General features: G+C 41.8%; 1 protein-coding gene across 12 annotated transcripts in view; it reads left to right on the top strand.

Annotated features, from left to right (window-relative positions):
• Positions 1-14,148, top strand: part of DLG2 (discs large MAGUK scaffold protein 2) — a 2,308,738-nt gene extending 2,294,590 nt beyond the window's left edge. For 11 of the 12 annotated variants that reach the window (XM_081536923.1, XM_081536915.1, XM_081536921.1 and 8 more), the window contains 3 exons: positions 1,219-1,328; positions 11,090-11,181; positions 13,307-14,148. In XM_081536923.1, coding sequence (XP_081393049.1) covers positions 1,219-1,328; positions 11,090-11,181; positions 13,307-13,413 — 309 coding nt within the window. In that variant the 3' untranslated portion in view covers positions 13,414-14,148. The remainder of the gene's footprint in view (positions 1-1,218; positions 1,329-11,089; positions 11,182-13,306) is intronic. The other variant, XM_081536912.1, reaches the window with a different exon arrangement.
• Positions 14,149-14,386: the final 238 nt, after the last annotated feature.

Raw genomic sequence — 14,386 nt, 5'->3', positions numbered from 1 at the left:
GACCAGTGAATACTCAAACTTCATCCAGACATTTTATTTAACTGCCACATTTCACAGATAGCAAACTTGGAATATATTAAGTGATAAAAGCTTGAGTCATCTCAGTGTGTTTCTTCTGTAAAAGCTCTAGTACTCGCTGGCCTCTCTTTATTTTTACGTGGGTATTATAGATGAGTTTTTATTCCCCTTTATTGATTTAGGACTGTTTCTATCTGCATAGTATGCTTTTTCTCTTCTTTGTAAAGTTCTTTGGGCCTCAGGGTAATGAAGCCATTTCCCTCCAGGAGGTAGAACATAATGTGTGGCAAATGTGCCTATTCTCCAGAAATACTTTATAAAGCAATTCCTTGCTCTGAGCACTCATTGCAGTGGAAGCCAAGTTAAATGAGGTATGCTATAATGTAATAGGGTCTTTATTTGTTAACAAACAAAAAATTTACATACACTATGCAAACTTCTCTCTCCACAGTTAAGATAAAATACCTAAGGTTACTCACTGTGTCTGTCCTTGCTCTATACTAGACTTAGCATATCAAAGGCAGGACACATAGAAACACTCAGCAAATATTTATAAAATTGTTCTAAACTCATGGTTACCATTCTTCCAGCTTTAACACTGGCCAGGGTGAGACAATGAGGTATTTATTTATTCCAACCAACAAGACTTGGGTTTGAGTCTTAGCACTGAGACTTGGGCGAGTTACTACTATATGTACTGCTGACACAACCACTGGGCAAGTTAGTATTTTTAAGCCTTAGCCTTCTCTTCTGTAAAATGCAGTTGACAATTCATATCTCATAGGTAGGGAATTTCTTCTTTGACAAGTTGGGAATTTCTTTTTGATGATTGTCTTCAGAGATGGTTTATGAGGGTTTCATGAGAATGGACTCAGTCCCATTATATATGGCTAGATGGCTTTCTTGTGCAAATCATCAGGTATTTATTTAAGGAAATAAATAAAGTTAGCTGAGATAACTCTAGAAAATGTCTACTCCATTGGCTGACACTTAGTAAAGGAATAAGAAATATATTACTGCAAACATTTGGTGATGACCCTGTATACCAATTTTATTTATGCTTTGCAACAATTCTTTTCAAAATTTGAAATCTAGTATCTTTTACCTCCCTCTAAAGCATACTTACTTTTTTTTTTCTTTTGCTTTAATTATGATCATTCTACCTGAATTAACGCCATATTTTTCTTTTCCTTCTCCCAGGGCAAACACTGTATACTTGATGTATCAGGAAATGCTATCAAGCGGTTACAAGTGGCCCAGCTGTATCCCATTGCCATCTTCATTAAACCCAAGTCTCTGGAACCTCTGATGTAAGTGGTGGGCAGCAGCAACCTTCATCCAGCCTCTTGTTCCATAGGACAGAGCAAACTGCTAACTAACAGCTCCTTGCCATAAATGCTTACACGTGGGAATTGCCATTGTTGATTTTTTAAGCATTCCCTTTTTTAATGATAGATGAAAGTTCTTTTGAACCACTAGAAACACAATGTCAGTAATTCCTGAAAATGTCTTCACTAATGTTTCTTGATTTTTTATTTTCATTTCACAAGTTGTTTTTGTTTGTGTGTGACTTTCATTTTGTCTCCTTGTTTTGAAAGTAGGTTGGTTTGTTTTTATTTTGTCTTGCTTTGCTTTCCAAATGATAGGAAGCGATCATCTTTAAATTGTCTCTTACTTCTGAGAGCAATTCCACCGGTAAATCTTTTTAAATGTGTGAATTTTCATAGTGGGAACAGACAATATTTCAGACTCTCTCCATCGGCGTTTCGTGTTGTTATGGCATAGGATTCTTGTGTTCCTTAATTAAAACCTCATGTATGTGGACCACTAGCCTTATAAGGAGTTTTATTAATGGCCTAGCTGTAAAACACCTACAGTCTTAACCAATAGCTCCAGACCTTTGCATATTTATGAACAGGGAGAAAAATGCATGACCCAGGCTTTTTTATTCTTTTTATTTATTTATTTTAATAATTTTATTTATTTTATCTTTCTCTGATGGGTCTTTGAGGCTGTGCAGGCCTTTCTCTAGTTGCGCAGGCAGGGGCTCCTCTCTAGCTGCAATGCGCGGGCTTCTCACTGCAGTGGCTTCACTTGTTGCAGAGCGGGGTTCTAGGCCAAGCGGGCTTCAGTAGTTGCAGTTCCCGGGCTCTGGAGCACAGGGTCAGTGGTCGTGGCTCACGGGCTTAGTTGCTCCACCTGTGGGATCTTCCTGGAGCAGAGATGGAACCCCTGTCTCCTGTATTGGCAGGCGGATTCTTTACCAATGAGCCTACCAGGGAAGCCCTATTCCTTTTATTTTTCAGAGGACTTGTAAAATATCATCCTTCAAAAACTGGGCAGATATTCATGATCTGGCTATAAAGGGACAATATTGGGGGGACGCTTTGATAGAAATTGGGGGCTTTGTTTTGTACACCCTCTTATACAAAAGTGATGCTGTAGTAGCCTTAAAGGTAGAAGAGCAAAGAGACTAAGAGAGGGGACCTGAAAACCGGTCAGGCTTGTTCTGTTCCTTTGCCACTGTTCAGTTATGTGAGCTTGGGCAATTTGCTTGACCTCTGTAAGACTTAGTTCCTCAGCTCTAAACTAGGCACATTAATAATGCAGACCTCAGAGAGCCAGTGTAAAGATTAAACAAGATCTTAAGTGTAAAGTTCTCTATACCATTTTTGGCATATAGTAAGTACTTACTAGGGGCTTTCCAGATGGCACTAGTGGTAAAGAACTCGCCTGCCAATGCAGGAGACATAAGAGATGCAGGTTCGATCCCTCGGTCAGGAAGATCCCTGGAGGAGGGCATGGCAACCTACTCCAGTATTCTTGCCTGGAGAATCCTGTGGACAGAGGAGCCTGGCGGACTACAGTCCATGGGGTCACAAAGAGTCAGAGGTGACTGAAGTGACTTAGCACAGCACACAGCACAACCAGTTACTAACTGGTAGCTATTATTACTATGAAAGATTCCAAGTAACTTTATTGTAAAAGGAATGAAACTACTTTATCATTACAAAACAGGTGAACAGTGCCTTTCCCAAGAGGCCACAAGAGATAACACCAGTGTCATTGTAAGAGCTTTGCCCAAATATGCCTCCATTTGGGCCTCAAGGCATTAGAGCATTTGACAGTGTTCACAAGTGAACCATAAAGTATTCGAAACAGTGTTTATGGAAAGACCAGAGAAAATGAAATCATCCATCCCAGAGGAAAAAGCAGTTACTCGTAAAGGATATCGACCGGTTGTTTAGCGCCTTCTCTGGGAGGAAGAAGCTATAGTAACTGGAACTGCAGTCTAAGAGGATTAAGTTAAACATGTAGTCAATCTTTGGGGCAATTGCCAGATGTGTATCTTAAAAGCAGAATAGATTCCCATAAATAAGAGATGGACAAAAGTTCTTACCAGAATGAAAAAGTAAAGTGAGGAGGTCACTTTTAGTACCTTCTGCCCCATGAATTTAGGCATAAAATTATAACATAAAGACCTTTGGGAACTTCCCTGGTGGTTGAGTGTCTAAGCCTCTGTGCTTCCAATGCAGGGGGCCTTGGTTCCATCCCTGGTCTGGGAACTAGATCCTACATGCCACAACTAAGAGTTTGCACGGTACAACTGAAGTTCCCACGTGCTCCAATCTGTGCAGCCAAGTAATTTCTTTAAAAGAAAAATAAATAAGGGCTTTACCCACAGCCAGCACATGGAAAAATATGTATTGATGATAAAACAATGGTTGTTGGCTTCCCAGGTGGTGCTAGTGGTTAAGGACCCGCCTGCCAATGCAGGAGACATAAGAGACGTGGGTTCAATCCCTGGGTCGGGAAAATCCCCTGGAGGAGGGCATGGCAACCCACTCCAGTATTCTTGCCTGGAGAATCCTCATGGACAGAGGAGCCTGGTGGGCTACAGTCCATGGGGCTGCAAAGAGTGCACACACGACTGAACCAACTTAGCACTTGGTAGTATCCCTGAGAGTGTGTATTAAGTTCCTCCTCATGTAAGCTACTGTGTTGAGCATTGAGCAAAGTGAATTAAGCAGCCACACATTTCCCTATAGAAAAGTGATTTATAATCTGAGAAGAGCCTCGTAAATATTATTAGTACTGCTAACATTAATAAGAAGAAGAGAAACATGTCCCCCACCTCCTGGGAACAGCATCTTAAAGGCCCATTTCAGAAAGAGCAGAGTAAGTTTTCCCATCACAAGCAAGCAGTGGCAAGTGGCCTCCCAGGGAAGGGAGGCCTGAAGGAGAACAGCAGCTGCACGTTCGGTTCAGCGCGACGCTCGGGAACGTTCCCATCTGCTGCTCAGTGGGAGAAGGCCTGCTTCCTCCACAACTACAAGACGACTTATTTAATTTTGCCTTAGGGCCCTGTCACGGCCACTTATCACCAAGGAAAAGTAAACATGCTGAAGGCTGGACCCCACAAGATGGTGAATCTGACATCATTTGCTGCAGCCATTTGCATAATGCAACACCAGTGACAATCAGACCAATGGGATCGTATTAGGAAACGCTGGATGTTTACTTTCCAGTTCAGTCTTTCTGAGGGTTTTACTTAAGGAGCAAAGCTGGCATGAACTGCCCCTTCCCCAGGGAGGGGTGAGTGCTAGGTCAGCTGGAACCACAGCATGGCAGCTGTCACATTTAGGCACCGATACATCATCACACACATTGTCCTCAAGTGCATCACCCACATCAAACCACAGGACTTATTAGCACATACATAGCTGACTCTTCAGAGAAGCAGAAAATCAAGGGTGTGTATGAAAGAGGTGTTTTTTCACATTGTACCGCCATGTGACTTCTATCCTCCACCCCCTCCCCATGGCAATGAGTGGCTTTCCTGTGTGTCTCCACCACGCCACGCAATATGCTTTTACCTTCTTGCTGCCTGTGTTTACTTCTGTCTTCAACTGTATTGTAATTATGTTCATTTGTCTGTCCATTCATTCATTCACTTATTCATTCAACAAATTTAAGCATTGACTAAGCTCCATGCCACAGGCTGATGAACAAGCCATGGTCTCTGGCCTCAAAGAACTGGCAGACTGGTCAGGAAGACAAAAGAACTTTATGTATTAGAGGATAAAAACCTAAATTCAAGGGACTTCCCTGGTGATCCAGTGGTTGGGGGTCCAGGCAGACTTCCACCGCAAGTGTTGCAGGATCGATTCCTGAAAGGGGAACTAGGATCCTTCATGACACACAGTGAGGCCAAAAAAAAAAAAAATATTCAGTATTGCTACAATAAATGCAAAGGGAATTCAGAGAAAATAGGCCAGCATGGCCAGGGAAATCAAAGAGGATCCAGAACTACATGATTTCTTGACTCCTGGAGCAAAACACTATCTTTCTATGAGACGCATCCTTTGGTTTAGCTCAGCATTTTCTGCCACCCAAGAATGACTGCCACTCAAAGCCTCTAGGGTTAGTGCTGTTTGGGAAGACAATTATAAATACTATTCCTCAGACAAGATGAGTTTATTTCAACAACAAGACTTCAGGGAATTCCCACTTCTATATATTGTAGACATCAACATCAAACCTATAGTCATGCTAATGTCTGACTTCAATTCAGTTTTGTATATTTCTAAATAGGGTCTAGTGGTTTTCCCTACTTTCTTCAATTTAAGTCTGAATTTGGCAATAAGGAGTTCATGATCTGGGCCACAGTCTGCTCCCGGTCTTGTTTTTGCTGACTGTATAGAGCTTCTCCATCTTTAGCTGCAAAGAATATAATCAATCTGATTTCGGTGTTGACCATCTGGTTACGTCCATGTGTAGAGTCTTCTCTTTTGCTGTTGGAAGAGGGTGTTTGCTATGACCAGTGCGTTCTCTTGGCAAAACTCTATTAGCCTTTGCCCCGCTTCATGCTGTACTCCGAGGCCAAATTTGCCTGTTACACCAGGTGTTTCCTGATTTCCTACTTTTGCATTCCAGTCCCCTATAATGAAAAGGACATCTTTTTTGGGTGTTAGTTCTAGAAGATCTTGTAGGTCTTCATAGAACCGTTCAACCTCAGCTTCTTCAGCGTCACTGGTTGGGGCATAGACTTGGATTACCGTGATATTGAATGGTTTGCCTTTGAAACAAACAGAGATCATTCTGTCGTTTTTGAGATTGCATCCAAGTACTGCATTTAGGACTCTTTTTTTCGTTGACCATGATGGCTACTCCATTTCTTCTAAGGGATTTCTGCCCACAGTAGTAGATATAATGGTCATCTGAGTTAAATTCACCCATTCCAGTCCATCTTAGTTTGCTGATTCCTAGAATGTCGATGTTCACTCTTGCCATCTCCTGTTTGACCACTTCCAATTTGCCTTGATTCATGGACCTAACATTCCAGGTTCCTATGCAATATTGCTCTTTACAGCATCGGACTTTGCTTCTATCACCAGTCACATCCACAGCTGGGTATTGTTTTTGCTTTGGTTCCATCCCATCACTCTTTCTGGAGTTATTTCTCCACTGATCTCCAGTAGCATATTGGGCACCTACCGACCTGGGGAGTTTATCTTTTAGTGTCCTATCTTTTTGCCTTTTCATACTGTTCATGGGGTTCTCAAGGCAAGAATACTGAAGTGGTTTGCCATGCCCTTTTCCAGTGGACCACATTCTGTCAGACCTCTCCACCATGACCCATCCGTCTTGGGTGGCCCCACACGGCATGGCTTAGTTTCATTGAGATAGACAAGGCTGTGGTCCATGTGATCAGATTGGCTAGTTTTCTGTGATTATAGTTTCAGTGTGTCTGCCCTCTGATGCCCTCTCGCAACACCTACCGTCTTATTTGGGTTTCTCTTACCTTGGACGTGGGGTATCTCTTCACAGCTGCTTCCCATTATCAGATAGACAGAGTGCTTGATGAACTATGGACAGAGGTTCATGACATTGTACAGGAGACAGGGATCAAGACCATCCCCATGGGAAAGAAATGCAAAAAAGCAAAATGGTTGTCTGAGGAGGCCTTACAAATAGCTGGGAAGAGAAGCAAAAAGCAAAGGAGAAAAGGAAAGATATTCCCATCTCAATGCAGAGTTCCAAAGAATAGCAAGGAGAGATAAGAAAGCCTTCCTCAGCAATCAATGCAAAGAAATAGAGGAAAACAACAGACTGGGAAAGACTAGAGATCTCTTTAAGAAAATTAGAGATATCAAGGAAACATTTCATGCAAAGATGGGCTCGATAAAGGACAAAAATGGTATGGACCTAACAGAAGCAGAAGATATTAAGAAGAGGTGGCAAGAATACACAGAAGAAATGTACAAAAAAGATCTTCATGACCCAGATAATCACGATGGTGTGATCACTAACCTAGAGCCAGACATCTTGGAATGTGAAGTCAAGTGGGCCTTAGAAAGCATCACTACGAACAAAGCTAGTGGAGGTGATGGAATTCCAGTTGAGCTATTTCAAATCCTGAAAGATGATGCTGTGAAAGTGCTGCACTCAATATGCCAGCAAATGTGGAAAACTCAGCAGTGGCCACCGGACTGGAAAAGGTCAGTTGTCATTCCAATCCCAAAGAAAGGCAATGCCAAAGAATGCTCAAACTACCACACAACTGCACTCATCTCACACGCTAGTAAGGTAATGCTCAAAATTCTCCAAACCAGGCTTCAGCAATACATGAACTGTGAACTTCCAGATGTTAATGCTGGTTTTAGAAAAGGCAGAGGAACCAGAGATCAAATTGCCAACATCCAATGGATCATTGAAAAAGCAAGAGAGTTCCAGAAAAACATCTATTTCTGCTTTATTGACTATGCCAATGCCTTTGACTGTGTGGATCACAATCAACTGTGGAAAATTCTGAAAGAGATGGGAATACCAGACCATCTGACCTGTCTCCAGAGAAACCTGTATGCAGGTCAGGAAGCAAGAATTAGAACTGGACATGGAGCAACAGACTGGTTCCAAATAGGAAGAGGAGTACATCAAGGCTGTATATTGTCACCCTGCTTATTTAACTTCCATGCAGAGTACATCATGAGAAAGGCTGGGCTGGAAGAAACACAAGCTGGAATCAAGATTGCCGGGAGAAATATCAATAACCTCAGACATGCGGATGACACCACCCTTATGGCAGAAAGCGAAGAAGAACTAAGGAGCCTCTTGATGAAAGTGAAAGAGGAGAGTGAAAAAGTTGGCTTAAAGCTCAACGTTCAGAAAACTAAGATCATGGCATCTGGTCCCATCACTTCATGGGAAATAGATGGGGAAACAGTGGAAACAGTGTCAGACTTTACTTTTTTGGGCTCCAAAATCACTGCAGATGGTGATTGCAGCCATGAAATTAAAAGACGCTTACTCCTTGGAAGGAAGGTTATGACCAACCTAGATAGCATGTTAAAAAGCAGAGACATTACTTTGCCAACAAAGGTCTGTCTAGTCAAGGCTATGGTTTTTCCAGTGGTCATGTATGGATGTGAGAGTTGGATGGTGAAGAAAGCTGAGCGCCAAGAATTGATGCTTTTGAACTGTGGTGTTGGAGAGGACTCTTGAGGGTCCCTTGGACTGCAAGAAAATCCAACCATTCCATCCTAAAGGAGATCATCCCTGGGTGTTCATTGGAAGGACTGATGTTGAAGCTGAAACTCCAATACTTTGTCCACCTCATGAGAAGAGTTGACTCATTGGAAAAGACCCTAATGCTGGGAAGGATGGGGGCAGGAGGAGAAAGGAACAACAGAGGATGAGATGGCTGGATGGCATCATCCACTCGATGGACATGGGTTTGGGTAAACTCCGGGAGTTGGTGATGTACAGGGAGGCCTGGCGTGCAGCGATTCATGGGGTCACAAAGAGTCAGACACGACTGAGTGACTGTAGTGAACTGAACTGAAATAGGGGTCTCTTTTGAAAGAACATCTTAGTGTAATGAAAAGTCTGTTTCACTAAAAATTGATTAGTGAAAAACGATAACTTTGAGTTCTTTCATGAAATTCACTTCTTTACCTTAAGCAAGTTGCTATACTGCTTCTGGCCTCAGTTACTTGCTCTGAAAAAGGAATTAAGACTACATGCTCCAGACCCAGTTCTCTGGCTTCCTAAAGTAACAGGCAAAGGCAGCAATGCCTTCAATAATCTGTCTGCACCTCTGATGCATCCCGATGGACCAACCAAAATGTCTCTGCTCTTGGCTAAACTTTTATCAGCCCAGTGCAGTCACACTGGTATTCTTATAATGATCAGAGGCAATGATTATCAGTCTTTGAGTAATAAAATGTCTTTGATTAAGAAAGAATGAGAAGGTAAAATATTCTTATTTAAGAAATACAGTGTATTTGGTTGGCAAAAAAAAAAAAAAAAAATTAACACCTAGAAGACATGGAAGGATAAATCTGCCCCTGGTTGGGAATCCATAGTTTAGGTTACTCTCCATTTTCCTCCCTCCTCAATTTGTCCTTGAAACTTCGTTGGATCCAAATAATCTTACAATGATTAAGCAGCACATATCTACAGTTAATGATACACCAATGGTTGACAGACTAACAGAAAGAAGGACAGAGAGTGCCCAGTGTAATTGCAGCCATTTTTCTATCCACTGAAGAATTGATGCTTTCAAACTGTGGTGTTGGAGAAAACTCTCGAGAGTCCTTTGGACTGCAAGGAGATCCAACCAGTCAGTCCTAAAGGAAATCAACCCTGAATATTCATTGGAAGGACTGATGCTGAAGTTGAAGCTCCAATACTTTGGCCACTTGATAAGAAGAGCCAACTCATTGGTAAAGACCCTGATGCTGGGAAAGATTGAAGGCAGGAGAAGGGGACGACAGAGCATAAGATGGTTGGGTGGCATCGTGGACTTGATAGACATGAGTCTGAGCTCCGGGAGAAAGTGAAGGAGGACAGGGAAGCCAGGTGTGCTGCAGTCCATGGGGTCGCAAAGAGTTGGGTACAACTTAGCAACTGAACAGCAATTCCTATCCGAACAAAAATAAAACAAAATAGCCATCAGAGATTCCTTCCTGCCAGGCTCCTCTCTCCAGCTTACTATTTATGACTTGCTTAGAGTCTGTTTGAAATATTTTGGTCCCAGAGTTTTTGATTTTTCCATTCTCTCTGCATCTTTAATTCAAGCCATCTTTTGCAGTAAATTCCATTTGATAATAAAAACAGAGGAAGTCTAGGGCTCTTTGGCTATAGTTGTGCCTTACGGCTTGCAGTTGAGCCTCTAGAGCTACAGAATCCTTTTTCAGCCTGAAAGACACACATGCCTGAGGCACCTGTCTCGTTTTTCTGTCATTCGTTGGAAGACTGTCTCTGTATCTCCACTCCACTTGTCTGCTGCCCACACTGAAGATGAACAGCAGCCCTTGGGGAGGGTGCGAAGGTCGAGAGATCAAAGCTTTCTATGAGGTCAGGACCTGAGAACAGTCGAGTCTTGTTCTCTTAGATGGAATGAGCTCCAGAAAGCTGTGATGTATCTTCCCTTCTCTCCCCTTCCTCCCCTCCCCTCCCTCTGGCCACCCCAGAAGATTGCGTTCCATTCTACATCATGGACTCAATGGACATGAGTTTGAGCAAACTCTGGGAGACAACGACGGACAGGGAGGACACGACTGAGCGACTAAACGACGTCCCGTATTTAAAAGAGGTTGAGACAGACGAAAACAAAATCTAAGGACGAGTGACCAGGAAGGTTATACATTTCCAAATTACATCTGATGAAAGAATAGATGAAGGAAGCAAGGCAGTTTTTTCTGGAAGAACGGAAGCCCTGAGGGACACATCAGTACTTAAACACCCGAAGGCCTGTCCTGGAAGAAAGAGGTTCAGTCCTGCTTTGCAGAGCTGCAGAGGACAGAACTAGTGAGCGGAAATCATGAAAATACAGATTCATCGTCAGTCTAACGTGGGACCAAGAGACTACCCTCTGGGAGCGTGAGCGCCCTGGGGCAGGGGCAGCGACAGGGAGTTTATTGTGGCTGAAAACATCCCAGCAAAGAGGAGTCCTGTCAAGGGCTAGGAAGCTGCTGCTAAGATTGCACTCGGCCACATACACTGTAGTTTTTCAGGATTTGGTGTGTTCCCTTTATGTTCTAACACCAAACTCTCCTTTTCCCAGGGAGATGAATAAGCGTCTAACAGAGGAACAAGCCAAGAAAACCTATGATCGTGCAATTAAGCTAGAACAAGAATTTGGAGAATATTTTACAGGTATGTTCATTTGCATTTGTACTGTGAGAAAGAGGATGAATTGTCTGACATTTGGCATAGAGGGGGCTCTGGGCCTGGTATACCTGGGCCCTAGCACCTTCCTGCTAAAAATCCCTTATTTGCCACTACTTCCATTTGATTCAAAACTCTGGGTGCTTCCAGGTTCCCACTGGCCCTCCCGAAACCAGGAATGGCAGAGACTGAGCTGTCTCCTGGGAGAGAGATTTTAAGCATTAGTATCTCATTCAGAGATGACTCATTGGAAAAGACCTAAATGCTGGGAAATATTGAAGGCAAAAGGAGAAGGGGGCGGCAGAGGATGAGATGGTTAGATAGCATCACCAACTCAATGGACATGAATTGTAACAAACTCCAGGAGATAGTGAAGAACAGGGAAGCCAGGTGTGCTGCAGTCCATGGGGTCACAAAGAGTCAAACACGACTTAGCAACTGAACAACAACAACAAAATCTCATTCAACTTCTCTCCCTTAGATGATCAGAAATTTGAAAACGAAACTTTTAAGGCTCCAGATGTGCACTGTCCAAAGCAGTTACTCTTGAAAAGTAGTCCCAGGGTCTCTATTCTCTGCTTCATGGACCTCTAGGTCTGTCTCCCTATTAGGCACCAGAAGAAGATGCTTGAAACGCTTCCTGTGTTTCAGTTAATTCCGTGTCATATCTTAATGCAAAAAAAAATTTTTTCTTTTTAAATATTTCCTTGTAAACATAAATTAGGGGGGATAGTTTGTCTTGGGTATCATAGGTTCTCTATTCCTATATGCTTTCATGAAACACTGATTAGATCCAAAAAGTGATCAAACTTTGGAATTTGCCTTACAACTGATAGGTCTTCCCTGTAGCTCAAATGGTAAAGAATCTTCCTGCAATGCAGGAGACCCGGCTTTGATCCCTGGGTCGGGAAGATCCTCTGAAGAAGGGTATGGCTGTCCACTCCAGTATTCTTGCCAGGAGAATCCCATGGCCAGAGGAGCCTGGTAGGCTAGAGTCCATGGGATCACAAAGAGTTGGACACAACTCAGCAACTAACGCTACATACAGTTAAAACTGATGGTTTAAAATGAGAACTTTGCTCCTGAGTTACCTTACATGAAGTTAGGTGTTTTCCTTTTTATCTCAATCAAAATACGAGAAAGCTGGTGGCTTAGCAGTTTGCAAATATGTTGAATCAGGTACATCTTAAGTAAAATTTCCATCAGTAACAAAGATATGGGTTATGTTTCCCTCTAAAAGAACATCCAGTATGTTCAAAACAATGTACATGTTGAACAGTGCTTTATATTCAGAATAAAATACAATAATCAGCACATTCCAAAGATTGTTTTTGAAAATCTAAACTACGTTTCAGTAACAACTTCTTTTTAAGCCCCAGTGTCATATGGATAGTATTGATGTGTTTGGGATATCTATCTACAAGATAGTTTTTGTCCAAAGGAGATAATAAAATGTATTTAAATCTACTGTAAGTGAATTGGTGTTTGGGGTAATACACTCTTTGTTTCTTTCTATTTGTATTTTTTGCAAGTAATTGCCATAAGATATTCTCACTATGAAGAACCCTGAATGGTAAAATCTCAATTTATTAGATTACTTGAAGAATGAATAAAGTTTCTTATTAAAGGCTTTGGGAATTGAGGAGATTAAAGTTTTTTATAAAATCCTTATTATTTCCTCTGCATCTAAAATATTCTAATTTCTGCCCATTAAAAAATAAGTAATATAAGTCCAGCTTATTAGACAATATAAGCTGGAGAATATAAGTCCAGCTTTCTTTGATAACAGGGAGCTCTCAAAGTGCCTGTCCCAGAGTCAACACCCATAAAATTTAAATAAATGAGTGATTCATCACGTAGAACTACAGAGAGACATGTAGAAAGAAGGAAGACTGATGCATTTATTACTAACCTAGGACATGCCTTAAAAGCATTTTTTAAATCATTGATGTGACCTTGCTTAAGTGAATCTCTGCTTTTTCTTATTATTGCGAAGTAATACGAAGCCTCCAGATGAGTTTGTCACTGTTTGAGCTTCTTCTACATGATTGATGGTCATTCTTCACCAGCCAGGAAATGCTTCCTGACTCCGGTGTGTTTGCTCTTGTTCCAGCTATCGTCCAAGGCGACACCCTAGAAGATATCTATAACCAATGCAAGCTTGTTATTGAAGAGCAATCTGGGCCTTTCATCTGGATTCCCTCAAAGGAGAAGTTATAAATTAGCTACTGCACCTCCAACAATGACAGAAGAGCATTTAGAAGAACAAAATATATATAATATACTACTTGGAGGCTTTTATGTTTTTGTTGCATTTATGTTTTTGCAGTCAATGTGAATTCTTATGAATGTACAACACAAACTGTGTGAAGCCATGAAGGAAAAGGAGGGGCCAAAGGGTGGGACAGAAAAGACATTGCAGTACGCGGGGAAGGCTTTGGTTTGCTCAAAGTGCCAGGTGTAGGGACAAACCTCTGATGGGCTTCGTGCCCAAGAGATGGGCAGCCTCCTCACCCAGCAGATGTCCAGAGCTGACTTAGCTGCTGAGCTCCCTGTATTTTTTGCTTTAAAGAAAAGTTGCCAGCACTTGAACTTCACCAACCTTCCCATTACCCACATCTATAATTGGTACACTTCAAATTTTAGAACTATGTACATCCTTTGATTTCTTTACAAGCAAAAGAAAGAATGGGGGAGGGGAAGGAGAGGAGTCCCTTTGAAGATGGCATAACATTACTATCAGGGAAAGATGAGTGTGTAGTTTCTTTGCCTGGCATCTACAAAGATGAGCATTTCATAAAATTCACAAGTGTGTCAAGGACTGACCTCACTGGGAGGAGGGCATTCCACTTGGGGTTAGCTTTATGATTGTTTATTGTCTATTTTGCCATTTATAAACTGAAAGAAGGCACTAAAGATGAGAATAATTTATACAATAAAAATATATTAAATGTATAGAAGCGAATTTCTATAGGTTAAAAAAAGTTTTGTGAAATATTTTGTAAAGATTAATTGAAAGACTAAATGTATGCACTATCTGCAGATGATCCAACTCAAGAACAGAAAGTTGCACTCTCCCTTTTGTTGCCAATGATCCATTAAGAGCATCTGAATTCCTTCTGAAGCCTGACAAAGACTTTTCCCTCATTACCTCCCGTGATCCCCCTCCCACATCAGAGATACACCCTCATGG

This window comes from Giraffa tippelskirchi, chromosome 10 (genome assembly GCF_054371585.1).
Source record: "Giraffa tippelskirchi isolate mGirTip1 chromosome 10, T2T-mGirTip1v1.2.pri, whole genome shotgun sequence".
Classification (NCBI taxonomy): domain Eukaryota; kingdom Metazoa; phylum Chordata; class Mammalia; order Artiodactyla; family Giraffidae; genus Giraffa; species Giraffa tippelskirchi.
Note: the sequence above shows the minus strand (reverse complement) of the source record. Positions and strands in the feature narration are given on the sequence as shown.